Source organism: Phyllobates terribilis, unplaced genomic scaffold, assembly GCF_046119375.1.
Source record: "Phyllobates terribilis strain yellow unplaced genomic scaffold, ASM4611937v1 Scaffold_2__4_contigs__length_985480577, whole genome shotgun sequence".
Taxonomy (NCBI): domain Eukaryota; kingdom Metazoa; phylum Chordata; class Amphibia; order Anura; family Dendrobatidae; genus Phyllobates; species Phyllobates terribilis.
Window position 1 is genome coordinate 111,402,927 of NW_027362762.1, and position 14,342 is coordinate 111,417,268.

General features: G+C 40.0%; 1 protein-coding gene across 1 annotated transcript in view; it reads left to right on the plus strand.

The window, feature by feature from the left end:
- Window positions 1-13,133, plus strand: part of B3GLCT (beta 3-glucosyltransferase) — a 506,218-nt gene extending 493,085 nt beyond the window's left edge. The window contains exons 13-15 of the mRNA XM_073662497.1: window positions 2,935-3,054; window positions 7,114-7,258; window positions 12,184-13,133. Coding sequence (XP_073518598.1) covers window positions 2,935-3,054; window positions 7,114-7,258; window positions 12,184-12,345 — 427 coding nt within the window. The 3' untranslated portion in view covers window positions 12,346-13,133. The remainder of the gene's footprint in view (window positions 1-2,934; window positions 3,055-7,113; window positions 7,259-12,183) is intronic.
- The last annotated feature ends 1,209 nt before the right edge of the window (window positions 13,134-14,342 follow it).

The window sequence follows — 14,342 nt, forward strand, 5'->3', positions numbered from 1 at the left end:
CCAAAAATTACATATCAGCACTTGGCAAGAGGTCAGTGAGAATAACCTAAATAGTTAGTATTCCAAAAGCAAGAGGCGCACGCAGAGCAGAAATCATACTTTGTATTTATAATGACCTGAAGGATAGAACTTTCTTTGATAATGGTAATGTCTAATAGTCCATTACTTTTACATATTGGAGTGCATGGTCAGTTACCAGTCACATAATACTCAAATTTTGTTCTATTTGTTGATAAATTTCACTGTGGATTTTTTATGCTGTAAGTGACCGGAGTTTGGTACATCTACACTTTTTTATGGAATTTCTATCAGTGTGCAATGCGTCATTTAACTCTTAAAAATCGCAGAGCTCTTCAGTGTTACCCATATCTTTTCGCACGGTGGGGGAAAGGGAGAAAGACTAAGTGTAACACGAATGGATGAGCCCAAACACTAGGGAAAGGGGGAGTGCAGACCCCTAGGCAGATCTAATATCACCCTACCTGTCCTACCGTCCTTATATAGGTTCCGCACCTATCGCCAAACAGGAAACCTAATCCCTGTATATCCCTAGAGCTAGGACCTAGATAGGGAGGGGGGTGAGAACTGGCCAGTCCCCACTATAAACTAAAGACAACAAGGGAGACAAAGGGGGGAAAACTTAGCTTGAGCAGACACCAGAGAGATAACACCAAACGTCCTCCAAGGGCACCAGAGAGGAAGCTAGCCGTCTGCTATTGCACCAAGCCTTCACAAGGAAAAATGAGAATATCACCGGCGACTCCCTGAAGCAGACTGAGAATTTATAAACACCCAGACCAGAGTGTGTCAATCAGAGCAGGAGGGTGGTTTCCAGCTGGGTCCAAAAGTAAGAAGGATTAAGAAGGCATCTGCAATGCCAAATGCAGTGACCTTCTGCAGCCAGATCCAAAGCGACTGTTACATCTGACACACCCATGACACACCTAAACGCAATAATTTGACAGCGATGTCCAAAAACTATTAGCCACATAGAGTAGGGAGTTCAGCAAGACTAGAAATTATAGTGACTCTGAAAGTCGTCTGTTGGCCACAACCATTTCTCTGAAGTCATTGTCCTGTCTTGTGATTAAAGTCTGCAGTCATTCTGTCACTGCTCACTTCTACATCCTAACTGTATTGCCGGTGAGAGAAGGTGGCAGGTTCTGGAACCTCGTTACAGATCACAGCTAGGTCACTTCCATATCCTTTCTTGATATCCTTTACAAGATATGTTTGATTGAAAGTTTTTCTTAAAAGATTTTTCTTTGACTCTGGTATGTATCAACTTGTGGAAATTTTAGTCCTTTAAGATTATTGGATAATCCTCATCTAACAATGAATACATTTTCGTTGTGTCCTGTATTTTATAAAAATTTGGGCAAAAGATGTGATTTGTATATTTAAATATGTATATATCATGATCACTTTTCATTTATTATTATCCTTCTTTATGTATTTTTGTACAGTACCGATGAAGGTCCATTTTCAGGACCGAAACTTTAACAACTATAAAGATTGCCAATAAAAGTTGTTTCACTCACTGCAACTTTTTGAGTGCCAAGTTCCTCATTTACTTTGACTACGGGTTGGAACACTATTTGAGCATCTCATCTCTTAACCAGGAGTGCTTTATATCTCAGTAAGAGAAGGTGGCCATGACTCATGAGACCACAAGTATGCGATTTGCATACTTCTAGCCACATTCCGACTGGAAGTTTCTGGCTTCTCCCAATACAAGGGAATTTCATACTTGCTGTCACGTGGCCACATGCTCTCACTGGTTATACCGGTGATTCCTGACAGCATGGGCACCTCATGCTGTCAGAATTCAGAAGCGTACAGTCACATTGAGTAACTGCAGACTTATCAGAAGACAGAACAACCCCTTAAAGGGGGCAGGCATGCAAATGCCAAAAGTGACCATAGAGTATGTAGCAGGGGTTCCCAACCTGTAGCTTGAGAACCACATGTGGCTCATGGGCCTGTGATGTGTGGCTCACGACTGTCTACCAGCTTGGTTTATTAACACAACGTGTTTCAAACCGCTATTAAGAGTAGATCTCTAGATGGTGACTTTTGTACATAGCGCTGCACAGAAAAGCAGATCTGAATAGGGTTAAGATGGGAATGAAAAAAAGTTGAAGAAACCAGCTTCCAAAAGTGCAAATATTTATTGAAGCAAATCCACGCAGTTTAAAAATTTCCAAATTACATCGGGGAATCTCACATGGAAAAAACGCAACGCGTTTCGAACACAGAGCTGTGTTCTTTGTCAGCTTTGACAAAGAACACAGCTCTGTGTTCGAAAAGCGTTGCATTTTTTCTATGTGAGATTCCCCGATGTAATTTGGAAATTTTTAAACTGCGTGGATTTGCTTCAATAAATATTTGCACTTTTGGAAGCTGGTTTCTTCAACTTTTTTTCATGCAAACACGTGAGGCCACACGTACCCGTGCTTCCTTCCAAAGCCTACAGCAATCAGGTGAGCTGAATCTACTTTCCTCTTTTTTCACTTAAGATGGGAATCCCTGGAGCTTGGCATACTGCCTTAGTGTGGTTTCAGTGGAAAAGCTTTGGCTGTCATTATTCTGGAAATAGGGGCTCTGGGTGTCACTACTGAAAGTTGGACAGGATCTGGGTGTAGCTCGCACACCTCTCTCAGAGCTGAATGTGGCTGGCGACCCCCTTTCAGAGCCGAATGTGGCTCTCAAGGTTAGAAAGTTTGGTATAGAGAGTTGTTTGCACTTGTCTTCATGCTACAGAGCGCTCACCAGTAAACAGGCTTCCCCGACTGATAACATCTATTTTATTTCATTTTTTGCCAGGGAAAAAACACCAGATATAGAAGGAAGAAGTTTGTGTTTTATTATCTATGATGAGGTTTTGTTAACTTTTATGTAGTTTTTAATGTTTTTTTTTCCTTTTCTGCTTAGCCTCCCCAGATTACAGAAACTGCTAAGTTGCTATGATTGTAATGAGCCTGTGTTTTTGGGAGAACGATACGGTTATGGATTAGGAGCTAGAGGTTACAGTTATATCACCGGCGGAGGCGGGTAAGAGATTAATGACTTCTATTCGATATGTTTCCAATATTAATCCGCAAAACTATTTCCACTTAATATTCTCATTATCTACTTACTGTATAATTCAGAAATACGGCAAATAGAAATCCCACAGTATTTTAATTACATTTACTTTTCAGTGGTTGCAAATAACATCAGCCCTTGTGGGAAAACAAGAACCTTGGGGGTTTGTAAACGGTTATGCATTACGAGCAGCGAAAATCTCTTAATGTGCAGTTTAGTGATTTATGGATCTCGCTATGATAGTCCTACCGTTGGGAAAGCAATGAAATCGAGAGTGGTTGGTCTACTAGATGTGGATTGTTTGATCTGAAATATAATTGTTAGAGACACTAGATGAGCTAGAGATAGCATTAGGTACCACACACGTGCACAACTCCTTGTCTACACCATGCTGACCAACTATGATAAACTTCATTGGAACTAAATAGTAAGTCCCAATGCTGTAAGTATACCACTATGGAGAAAACTACAGTATAACCATCACGTTCCAGTTTTCTGCATCAGGATATCATGGTATGTGTGTCAGGTAAAGAAATCCTACATTTGTAAAATAGTCCCTAACATATTTACATACAGTAGGGCGACTGATGAACTTGATGGCTAAAATCTGTATATTTTCTATGATGAGCCAACTGTTTTATCAGACTGTGTTCACATATTTCAGCCGTATGTCTGCACAATTTCAGCCACATCATGGGCACATAAATCACCACTACAGGCTTAATTTTATTTAACCCCTTCATGACGTGCTTCTTCAGTACTTATTAAAGCCTCGTTGGCTGTCATAACCTGCTGCAACAATCATGTATAGTCAGACACCAACATCTGGCAGAGTTAATGAGGAATCTCAGCCTATTCCTCATGAGCAATGGCCTCCAGTTAACTAATATTTTTGGTTTCTTCAAAAAATTAAGAGAAGTGATGATTGCTTTGTACAAACCAGGAAAAGTGGACAAAAAGATAGCAAAGGCATTGAATGTTCTTAAAATACAGGTGGTTCATAGTTCAAAGTTACAGGAAGAACTGGTGATACTACCTGGATGTGTTTGAAAGATGAAATTGTCATCGGCTGCCACCAAATTCATGAGGAGGCAGGTGGTCAAAAACCATTAAGTGACTACAAAAGACCTGCACTAAGATTTGGTGGCAACAGGCACTAAGCGTTCTTTTTTCACAGAAAGGAGCATAGTTAATGCTAACGGACTTGCTTGAATGTCTGGTGTAACACAAATGAAGCATATGCGGAAAAGAACACCCAGCCTACAATGAAGCATGGTAGGGGTTCACTGATGCTACATTGAATCATGGTGGGGGCTCTCTGATGTCTACAGTGGAGCATGGTGTGACTTTTCTTTTTATGGCACTAGAAATTTGCAGCAGTGGAGGGAAAGATAGATTCAATTAAGTATCAGAAAATTCTAGGAGAGGAGGCCTTTGGTGAGGAATCTGAAGATTGGGCATCATTTAAATTTACAATGATTCCAAGCATATCCCAAAGTTCACCAAGGTTTTGGTTTCAGAAGAAGCTCTAAAAGATTCTGAAGTGGCTGTAACATACTTGAACTTCATAGAAAATCTTTGGCGGGATTTGAAGACTTCATTGCAGCATGCAAACTCAAGAGTATTCGAGAACTGGAGGCGACTGCCCATAAGGAATTTCTCGGAAACGCTGCTAGAAGCATGTGTCTGGCTATGCATCATGTTTGCAACAGGTTATAACAGCCAAATGGTGTTTAACTAAGTACTAAAAACGCTTGTCATAAAGGGGTTATATGATTTTGAGACTGCAATAGTCAGTAAAAGTGGCAGGACCAGGAAAATAGGGTCATCCTGAGAGCATCTCCTTCTTGAACCCCATATCCAATGCAGCAAAAATTCCTGCAGTACACCTAGGCTTTTACCAAATGTTTCTGCCGTGTTTATTCATTCTTCATCTTTATCCATGTCTTTAAAGGGAATCATTTTCTTATTCTCAGATTCCCATTTTTTTATATATGTAATGTGCTCAGCAATATTATCTTACTAGTCGTTGTAATTAGCCAAAAGTTTAAGTAGACATGGTCAACAACATTAGTTCTGGAAATCATAAAGACTTTGTTACTTTTTTAGGAACAAACTATTAATTCCAATCCCACTTAGAAGCTGGACGTATAGTACGTGGGTGCTTAGAGTACTAACTACCATGTTTATGTCGTCCACTGCTGTGGCTGCTTCAATTGTAGAAAAACGTATAAATTTTAAGCCTCTTTTTCGGCATGCTCTTTGTCATGCAGTTTCCTCATTGTTGTAGCGTTTGGCTTCATAACCTGGCACGTATTAAAAAGAGAACAGTTGTTGTACGGATTTATCCCTATGATTTTGTGCATTAATCAAATGGATCAGTGGGAGGAATGTGACTGGGAACAATACTTCAGTCTGGTATTTTTGAGGTTTTGTAAACAACAAGTTTTAAACCTTCTGTCATTTCTAGTGAATGGAGAACAATAAAAGGAGGCAAAGGTGTCCAATTATTCTCCATCGCAAGACAAGAGCCATAAGATCAGCTGTTTATGAGATATGCAGGAGGCCAAAGCACAGTAGAGAATTCATTTTTTTATTAGCTTATACAACAAAAACACCTTATAGCACCACTCCAGCTTTTTTTTTTGTTTATTTTATTGCAGCGCTGGAGTGATGCTACTAATCTAAGTTCCCTGCACCAAGTCTTATACTTACCCGCCGCCTCTTCAACTTTTATTGGGGTCACTCCTGGGGTCTCTAGCAGTTTGTGACCTGCTGGATCTGCTCTGGAAGTCACAACTCAATGCAAGTCTATAAGAGCCAAAACAATGCAATCGCAGCCTTCCGTTGAGAGCTTGTGACCGTTACCTCTGATTTCCGATCAGTTAGAAGTTGAGGACGCAAGATGGCGATGCGGGACTGGAGCGGCACTGGGAAGCGCTGAAGACAGCGGCTGGTAAATGTATTACTAGGGTTAGGGAACTTAGATTAGTAGCACCACTCCAGCGATGAAATAATAAAAAAAAACACCGCAGTGGTGCTTTAATATCCACTTATATAGGTGACCTAGGCTAGGTGTGCTATATTTATGCACTTAGCCAAAATTATATGCCGAAAAAAGCATTACCGTAAAACCCCTATGTACCAAGCAGATGCTAAAAGTGCGTTCTTTTGGCCACTTTTTGGCTGGTAGGAGTCTACATATCATTTCATTCCCTGCATAGAAAAGTGCTACAGACTTGCACTTCCTTATATAGAGGGAGGGCCACTGCCAAAAACGTAAACCGCATAGTATACATAATTTTGTAATGAATCCCTATGGTGTACAGATGGCATAGCGTCCTTCCAATCCATGGTTACTATCGGGCTCATACGTTATGAGTGTCTACGTCTGACATTGGCCACAAGCTTCATGTCCACTTAGCCTAAAATGGGTAGTCTGATCCTAGACGTTTATGGCATAATCTACATAGTATGCCATAAATGTCTGATAGAGATGGGTCTTGTTTCTGAGGCCAGCAGCCATCCCCAAAATGGTGATTCCCTGACAGCCGCATCATCTCAGGTAGGTGGCCTCCGACAGCAAACCCAGGCTCAGCACGAACAAAAAAGTAGCCGAGCATTGGTGTTGTCCACAACCACTTATATGAGTTAATCAAGCAAGCTTGTTCATCCTTCGTTAAAGGGAATTACCATGAAAGTGAACACCTCTATGACAAAACTGGAAGCAGATTGTACCGAATTCGTCATCGGCAATAGATCATGAGATTGGCTCCTTTTTTCCATTATTGCATGGTCACCTCTTCCATAGAGACCAAGAGGGCATTTTCTGAGAGAAGTTTCTTATTTCTAAAATAGGAGTAGCAGCTTAAGAAAAATCTCTGCCCTCTTTATCATATACAGAACAATACACATCTATCAGTACTGTAAAGGTTTAATCAGTAAAAAAAAATGTATATGATACTGTAATCCTTTGGTTGTTTGGAGCACAGAATGGAATCTGAGAATCTCTGTTGTTTCCCCCAGTATGGTGTTCAGCAGAGCGGCTGTCAAGGACTTCGTTGGCAGTAAATGTCGGTGTTACAGCAATGATGCCCCTGATGACATGGTGCTCGGGATGTGCGCCAGTGGCCTGGGGATCTCAGTCACTCACAGCCCCCTATTCCATCAGGTAAGAGGGGAACGTTTTAAGAAGGAGTCTGTAAGTAAGGAGTTGAGGTAAGCACAGGTCCTTGGAGAGGACCTTGCACCGAGAGGAGCCATAATTTTACTAGATTTGAAAACATTCTTTAGGTTCAAATGCTAAGGAGGTGTCGGGAGCACCTTGGGTGAGGCCCTGCTGTAAGAAACACACACTCTTCAAGGCCACACGCACACGATTTTCTAAGTAGTTGTGTCATATGGGAGACGAGGAAAGATAGGGCCATCTCTTCGGTCAGCTGGAATACTGGTCACGTGTTGCAAACCAGCTTTTACCACAAATGATTTTTGTTTAGAAATGCCTCAATAAAATATCTAACTGGTGATGTTTTAGATCAGGGGTAAATGCGTTTTGGTCCTTCCTATACTGCTAATTTAATTAAGAGCTTACATTTCTCACTAATTTAATACGGTCATTACATAGTAGCAAAACCTCAACAGGCTGCAGTTCACATCACAACCACTGAATGGCCACAGATAGATACACGGAGCATAAACAACTCCCGACAATGTATCCCAAAATCAGTTTGTTGTTTTTAGTTGTTTTTTTTTTTTTATTAAAACTTGGTTATCTGATACTACAAATGTTAAGACAAGAGAAAAAGTGCAGAGGACACTTGAATATTTTCGAAACATTACATGAATGCTCTGATCAAAGTAAAAAAAAAAATGCTTCCCTTAATCTAATTGCATTCAAGTTCCGGTGTGTGTAAATGCAATAATCACATTTATTTATGTATTTTTGAGGCGTTCTCATCATTAATACACAATACTGCTTGTTCTGTCAGAGATGCTGTTAACTGCAGCTGAGAACATGTTGTACTGACCGTAATACACAGCATAATAAATCTAACGTTGGACGCTAAGATCACAATTGAGTTGGATTTATGTAGCCATTGTTGGCGTTCTTCAGTAACGGAGATTCCGGCTGTTTTCTACTTCACAATTATTGAAACCAAGTGAATGAAAAATGGATGTGATTGAATAAGTAATGTGAAGAAAACTCATGGAAAGGGAGTATGAGCATTTGCTTGGTCGCTGTGTGTATGTGTCTGTGTGTATGTATATGTATATCTATATCTATATATATATCTATATCTATATATATATATATATATATACAGTACAGACCAAAAGTTTGGACACACCTCATTTAAAGATTTTTCTGTATTTTCATGACTATGAAAATTGAACATTCACACTGAAGGCATCAAAACTATGAATTAACACATGTGGAATTATATACTTAACAAAAAAGTGTGAAACAACTGAAAATATGTCTTATATTCTAGGTTCTTCAAAGTAGCCACCTTTTGCTTTGATGACTGCTTTGCACACTCTTGGCATTCTCTTGATGAGCTTCAAGAGGTAGTCACCAGAAATGGTCTTCCAACAATCTTGAAGGAGTTCCCAGAGATGCTTAGCACTTGTTGGCCCTTTTGCCTTCACTCTGCTGTCCAGCTCCCCCCAAACCATCTCGATTGGGTTCAGGTCTGGTGACTGTGGAGGCCAGGTCATCTGGCGTAGCACCCCAGATGTCTCTTCTGCTTGTTGCCTGTCCTTAGCAGTGGTTTCCTAGCAGCTATTTTACCATGAAGGCCTGCTGCACAAAGTCCTCTCTTTAACAGTTGTTGAAGAGATGTGTCTGCTGCTAGAACTCTGTGTGGCATTGACCTAGTCTCTAATCTGAGCTGCTGTTAACCTGCGATTTCTGAGGCTGGTGACTCGGATAAACTTATCCTCAGAAGCAGAGGTGACTCTTGGTCTTCCTTTCCTGGGGCGATCCTCATGTGAGCCAGTTTCTTTGTAGTGCTTGATGGTTTTTGCAACTGCACTTGGAGACACTTTCAAAGTTTTCCCAATTTTTTGGACTGACTGACCTTCATTTCTTAAAGTAATGATGGCCACTCGTTTTTCTTTACTTAGAATTTGTATTATGGCAAGAAAAAAGCAGCTAACAGTCTATTCAGTAGGACTATCAGCTGTGTATCAACCTGACTTCTGCACAACACAACTGATGGTCCCAACCCCATTTATAAGGCAAGAAATCCCACTTATTAAACCTGACGGCACACCTGTGAAGTGAAAACCATTTCCGGTGACTACCTCTTGAAGCTCATCAAGAGAATGCCAAGAGTGTGCAAAGCAGTCATCAAAGCAAAAGGTGGCTACTTTGAAGAACCTAGAATATAAGACATATTTTCAGTTGTTTCACACTTTTTTGTTAAGTATATAATTCCACATATGTTAATTCATAGTTTTGATGCCTTCAGTGTGAATGTACAATTTTCATAGTCATGAAAATACAGAAAAATCTTTAAATGAGAAGGTGTGTCCAAACTTTTGGTCTGTACTGTATATATATATATATATATATATATAAAAGTGTGTGTATATAATGTGTGTGTGTATATATACAGGTGCATCTCAGTAAATTAGAATATCATCAAAAAGTTAATTTATTTCAGCTCGTCAATGCAAAAACTGAAACTCATATATTAGATAAAGTCATTACAAACAGAGTGATCTATTTCAAGTGTTTATTTCTGTTAATGTTGATGATTATGGCTTACAGCTAATGAAAACACAAAAGTCATTATGTCAGTAAGTTAGAATAATTAACAAAAAACACCTACAAAGTCTTCCTAAGAGTTTAAAAAGGTCCCTTAGTCTGTTTCAGTAGGATCCACAATCATGGGGAACACTGCTGACTTGACAGATGTCCAGAAGGCAGTCATTGACACTAAGTAAATGCTAAGTAAATTTTGCATTTCATTTGGAGATCAAGGTCCCAGAGTCTGGAGGAAGAGTGGAGAGGCCACAATCCAAGCTGCTTGAGGTCTAGTGTGAAGTTTCCACAATCAGTGATGGTTTGGGGAGCCATGTCATCTGCTGGTGTAGGTCCACTGTGTTTTATCAAGACCAAAGTCAGCGCAGCCGTCTACCAGGAATTTTAGTGCACTTCATGCTTCCCTCTGCCGACAAGCTTTTTGGAGATGGAAATGTCACTCTCCAGCAGGACTTGGCGCCTGTCCACACTGCCAAAAGTACCAATACCTGGTTTAAAAACAACAGTATCACTGTGCTTGATTGGCCAGAAAACTCGCCAGACCTTAACCCCATAGAGAATCTATGGGGTATTGTCAAGAGGAAGATGAGACACACCAGACCCAACAATGCAGACAAGCTGAAGGCTGCAATCAAAGCAACCTGGGCTTCAATAACACCTCAGCAGTGCCACAGGCTGATCGCCTCCATGCCACGCCGCATTGATGCAGTAATTGATGCAAAAGGAGCCCGACCAAGTATTGAGTGCAGTTACTGAACATACATTTCAGTAGGCCAACATTTCGGATTTTATAAACATTTTTCAAGCTGTCATAAAGTATTATAATTTACTGAGATAATGACTTTTGTGTTTTCATTGGCTGTAAGCCATAATCATCAACATTAACAGAAATAAACACTTGAAATAGATCACTCTGTATTGACTCTATAGAATATATGAGTTTCACTTTTTGCATCGAAGAACTGAAATAAATTAACAAAGTAGTGTGCAAAAGTTTTAGGCAGGTATGGGAAAGATGCTGCAAAATAACAATGCTTTAAAAAATAGAAGTGCTAATAGTTTATATATATGAATTGGCGAAATGAAAAGTGAATGAACAAAAGGAAATCTAAATCAAATAAAAACAAATACTGCATATATACGGTATATATTTTGTTTCATCAGAAACGCCATCTGTTCTTCATATGAGTGGTTTTCACTCTTGGATATCACCGGTGTTCATAATGTATGTGGAATCCCACAGCCTTCGTGATTAAATAGTTGGTTTGGGACCTTCTATAAACTTCTCAGTAAAGTAACTATTGCCGTTGCACCCAGGCCCTGAACCGAAGAAGACCACTAGGTCCCAAATCAGGAAGTCAGTATTTTCAATGGCACATGAAAGGTAACTGGACTCTGCTACAGATGTTACATTGAGGCCCGGGTGCTTTAAGTTACTCATCTGAGAGCAGTTGTTCAAAGATTGCAGTAATTCACGATGCACAAAATCAGCCCTGTTACCGCACATCTGTATTGGAGCTTTTATAAATACTAGTGGGCGCAAAAAAATGAAATAGTGATGCAAGGAGAAAAGAGACTGAAAAAAAGAGAAGAAGAGAAGGAAAAAGAACATATAACTCATAAAAAAGAACACTCCGCGGGGCTCATTAAGGTGTCAGTAATTTTTTTTGTGCACAAGAAATGGTTCAGATTTTCATCAGTGTTTGGTCCCTGTCTCAGTTTTTGCCACAAAAGTTTTATCAGGTTTTTTTGTGTGTTTTGTGAAGTTTTCTTCAGCTTCTCCTAACAAACAAGCATGAAAATCAGACAGCACACAGACGGCATCCGAGTGCTCTTCCATTTTTTTTTCACTGAGCCATAACTTGGATTGGCGAGTTTGATCCGTGACGCTGAACAAATTCGGTCACGTCTCCGTCTATTGGTGCGGACCACTCGGTCATCAAAAATACACGGACTTGAGAAAATCCCTATAAGCTATAATAGGAACAAGTTCTCGCCGAGAAAAACATATAACTTGGTCTTGAAAAACTGACGTCTGAATGAGTCCTTACATGAGTTCATGTGCCTCGTAGTTATGTTTTCTCTCAGGGTTTCCTCATAGTTATGACCCTACCAAGTTACATTGACCAAGATCTCAAAAAGTGGACCATTAGGGGCATTTTTTTTTCCATTTTACACATTTTGGAGATACAGAGTTGTCTGCTTTCTGCATAGGCACTCGGTAAGAAAAGTAAAGTAGAAACCATAAAAAATGTTACTCTGTTAAACATAGCATTATTCCGGCTTGCAGATTGCCTAACTTATTAGGTTTTCATTTTTATTTTTAGGCAAGACCAAACGACTATTCTAAAGATTACCTTTCCCACCAAGTCCCCGTATCATTCCACAAGCACTGGAATATTGATCCCGTCAAAGTGTACAACTCCTGGCTGGCACAAGATAAAAGTGAAGAACCAAAAAAGAAAAAATCTGTAAAAGAAGAACTGTGAGACCACTACACCCCGTATGCGGCACACAAAAAATACAAATGGTTTTTAGGTACACAACTTTTAGAGTTGACCAAGCTGTGGGGAGAAGCCGTATTTGTGAGATTGAGCCCCCACCCATCGTTCCTGTGGAACTAGTAATGGACGTCCATGCTTTGGTAATCTATGAAATGTAGGTTCCGGACCTGAAATGGCCATAGTCATCCTGCGTAACTGTTGTGTGTTCAAATTGGTAAGATTGTTGATGCTAATAACATGCATTTAATAAAGAGTTTAACTGGGATTAGGAAACAGCGCCGCTCTTGTCCATAGGCAGGGTCTGGTATTGCAGTTCATTCTTATTTAATCAAATTGAACTTGACTAACAGACACAACCAATGGACACAATCTTTATTCTAGTTCCTGACAATTCCTTTAAGGGATCTACAAAAACGACATATTTACTTGTTTTTAGAAAATACTCAACCAACAGTGGAGTCATCATGGGTGAACATCTGTGAACATTTGCAGAGGGTCCTGCCCTTTCTAGATCTGTTCTTGTCGATCATAGTGGTCAATAGTTCGTGACAAAGAACATAGTCGTGAAGTCTTAGATCCACCTTCTTTAAATGAATTACAAACGTGTGTAGCCATTAGTGATGAGCGAGTGTGCTCGTTTAACCATTTCACCGAGCATTTTCGGGTGCTTACCGAGTATCTTTGGCGTGCTCATATATTAAGTTCGAATCCCTGCGTCTGCATGATTTATGGCTGTTAGTCAGCCTCAGCACATGCAGAGATTGCCTGTTTGTTAGGGAATCCTCACGTGTTGGGGCTGACTAACAGTCATAAATCATGCAGACACAGGGACTCGAACTTAATATACAAGCACATAAAAAAAAAAAATCACCCGAGCATGCTCAGCGAAAGCGTTAGACGAGCACGCTCGCTCATCACTAGCAGCCATCAGATAGTTGAGCACTGCATTGTGGGACAGAATTTACTAAGAGTACATCTCAAGCATGACAGGTATGTTTTTTTTTCCTAAAAATGTTATGGCAAATTTTGGCAAAAAAAATTCAACAAATTTTGTAACTAAAACTAAAATTTCAATTTCAAAGGGAGTCTGTCACCAAGTTTTTCCTTCCCCATCAGAGAGCAGCATGATCTAGAGGCAGAGACCCTAATTCCAGCAATGTATCACTTACTTTACTGGGTGCTGTAGTTTTGATTAAAAACTATTTTCTGTGCTGCTGATCTAGCATTTCCCTGAATGCTGAGCTCTGTATAACCCAGCCCACACCACTGATTGGCAGCTTTCTGTGTACACTGTTTGGCAGCTTTCTGCTTATGCACAGAGGTGTGGGTGTGGCTAGACAACCTGCCTGCAGGCCAAGTAGTCCTCTAGTGATAATCTACTGATAAAACATTGATTTTATAAAAACTACACTAAGCAGCCCAGTAAGTGACACATCGCTTGAATCAGGGTCTCTGACCCTACATTATGCTGCTCTCAGTTTAGGTGGCAAAAACTTGGTGACAGATTCCATTAAAGCTGGGTTTCCTTTTAAATACTCCCAAAGCTATGTCCTACAATGTTGGAAAGGAACTGTGACTTCTAATACATTTTCAAGCAGGACAGACCGAAGCGTGTAACACACAGAATCCTAGATTAGAAAATTTTCAAATGATTTTACTTGAAAATAAATTCAATTTAAACCAAAGGTGTAATTCATACAATAGTAAGGTGTGATTTACACAATAGAAAGATGTCAAAGAAATGTTAGATTTGTTCCTGCCTTCTGCAGATAAGAAGTTTTTCCAATCTCCTTATTGTTTCAATTAGGCCCCTTTTCACACGTCCGTATAAAACCAGTACCGGAAAAAAACAGTGCCGGTGCCATCAGTGTTTTTTTTAGTATGGATATAGAAAGAATGAAATTCCAAAGGTTCTCCTATACTTTAAACTGTTTGTATCTGGAAGGGGGTAATAAAGGCCTGGCTTCGTAGCCCAGTGAAGA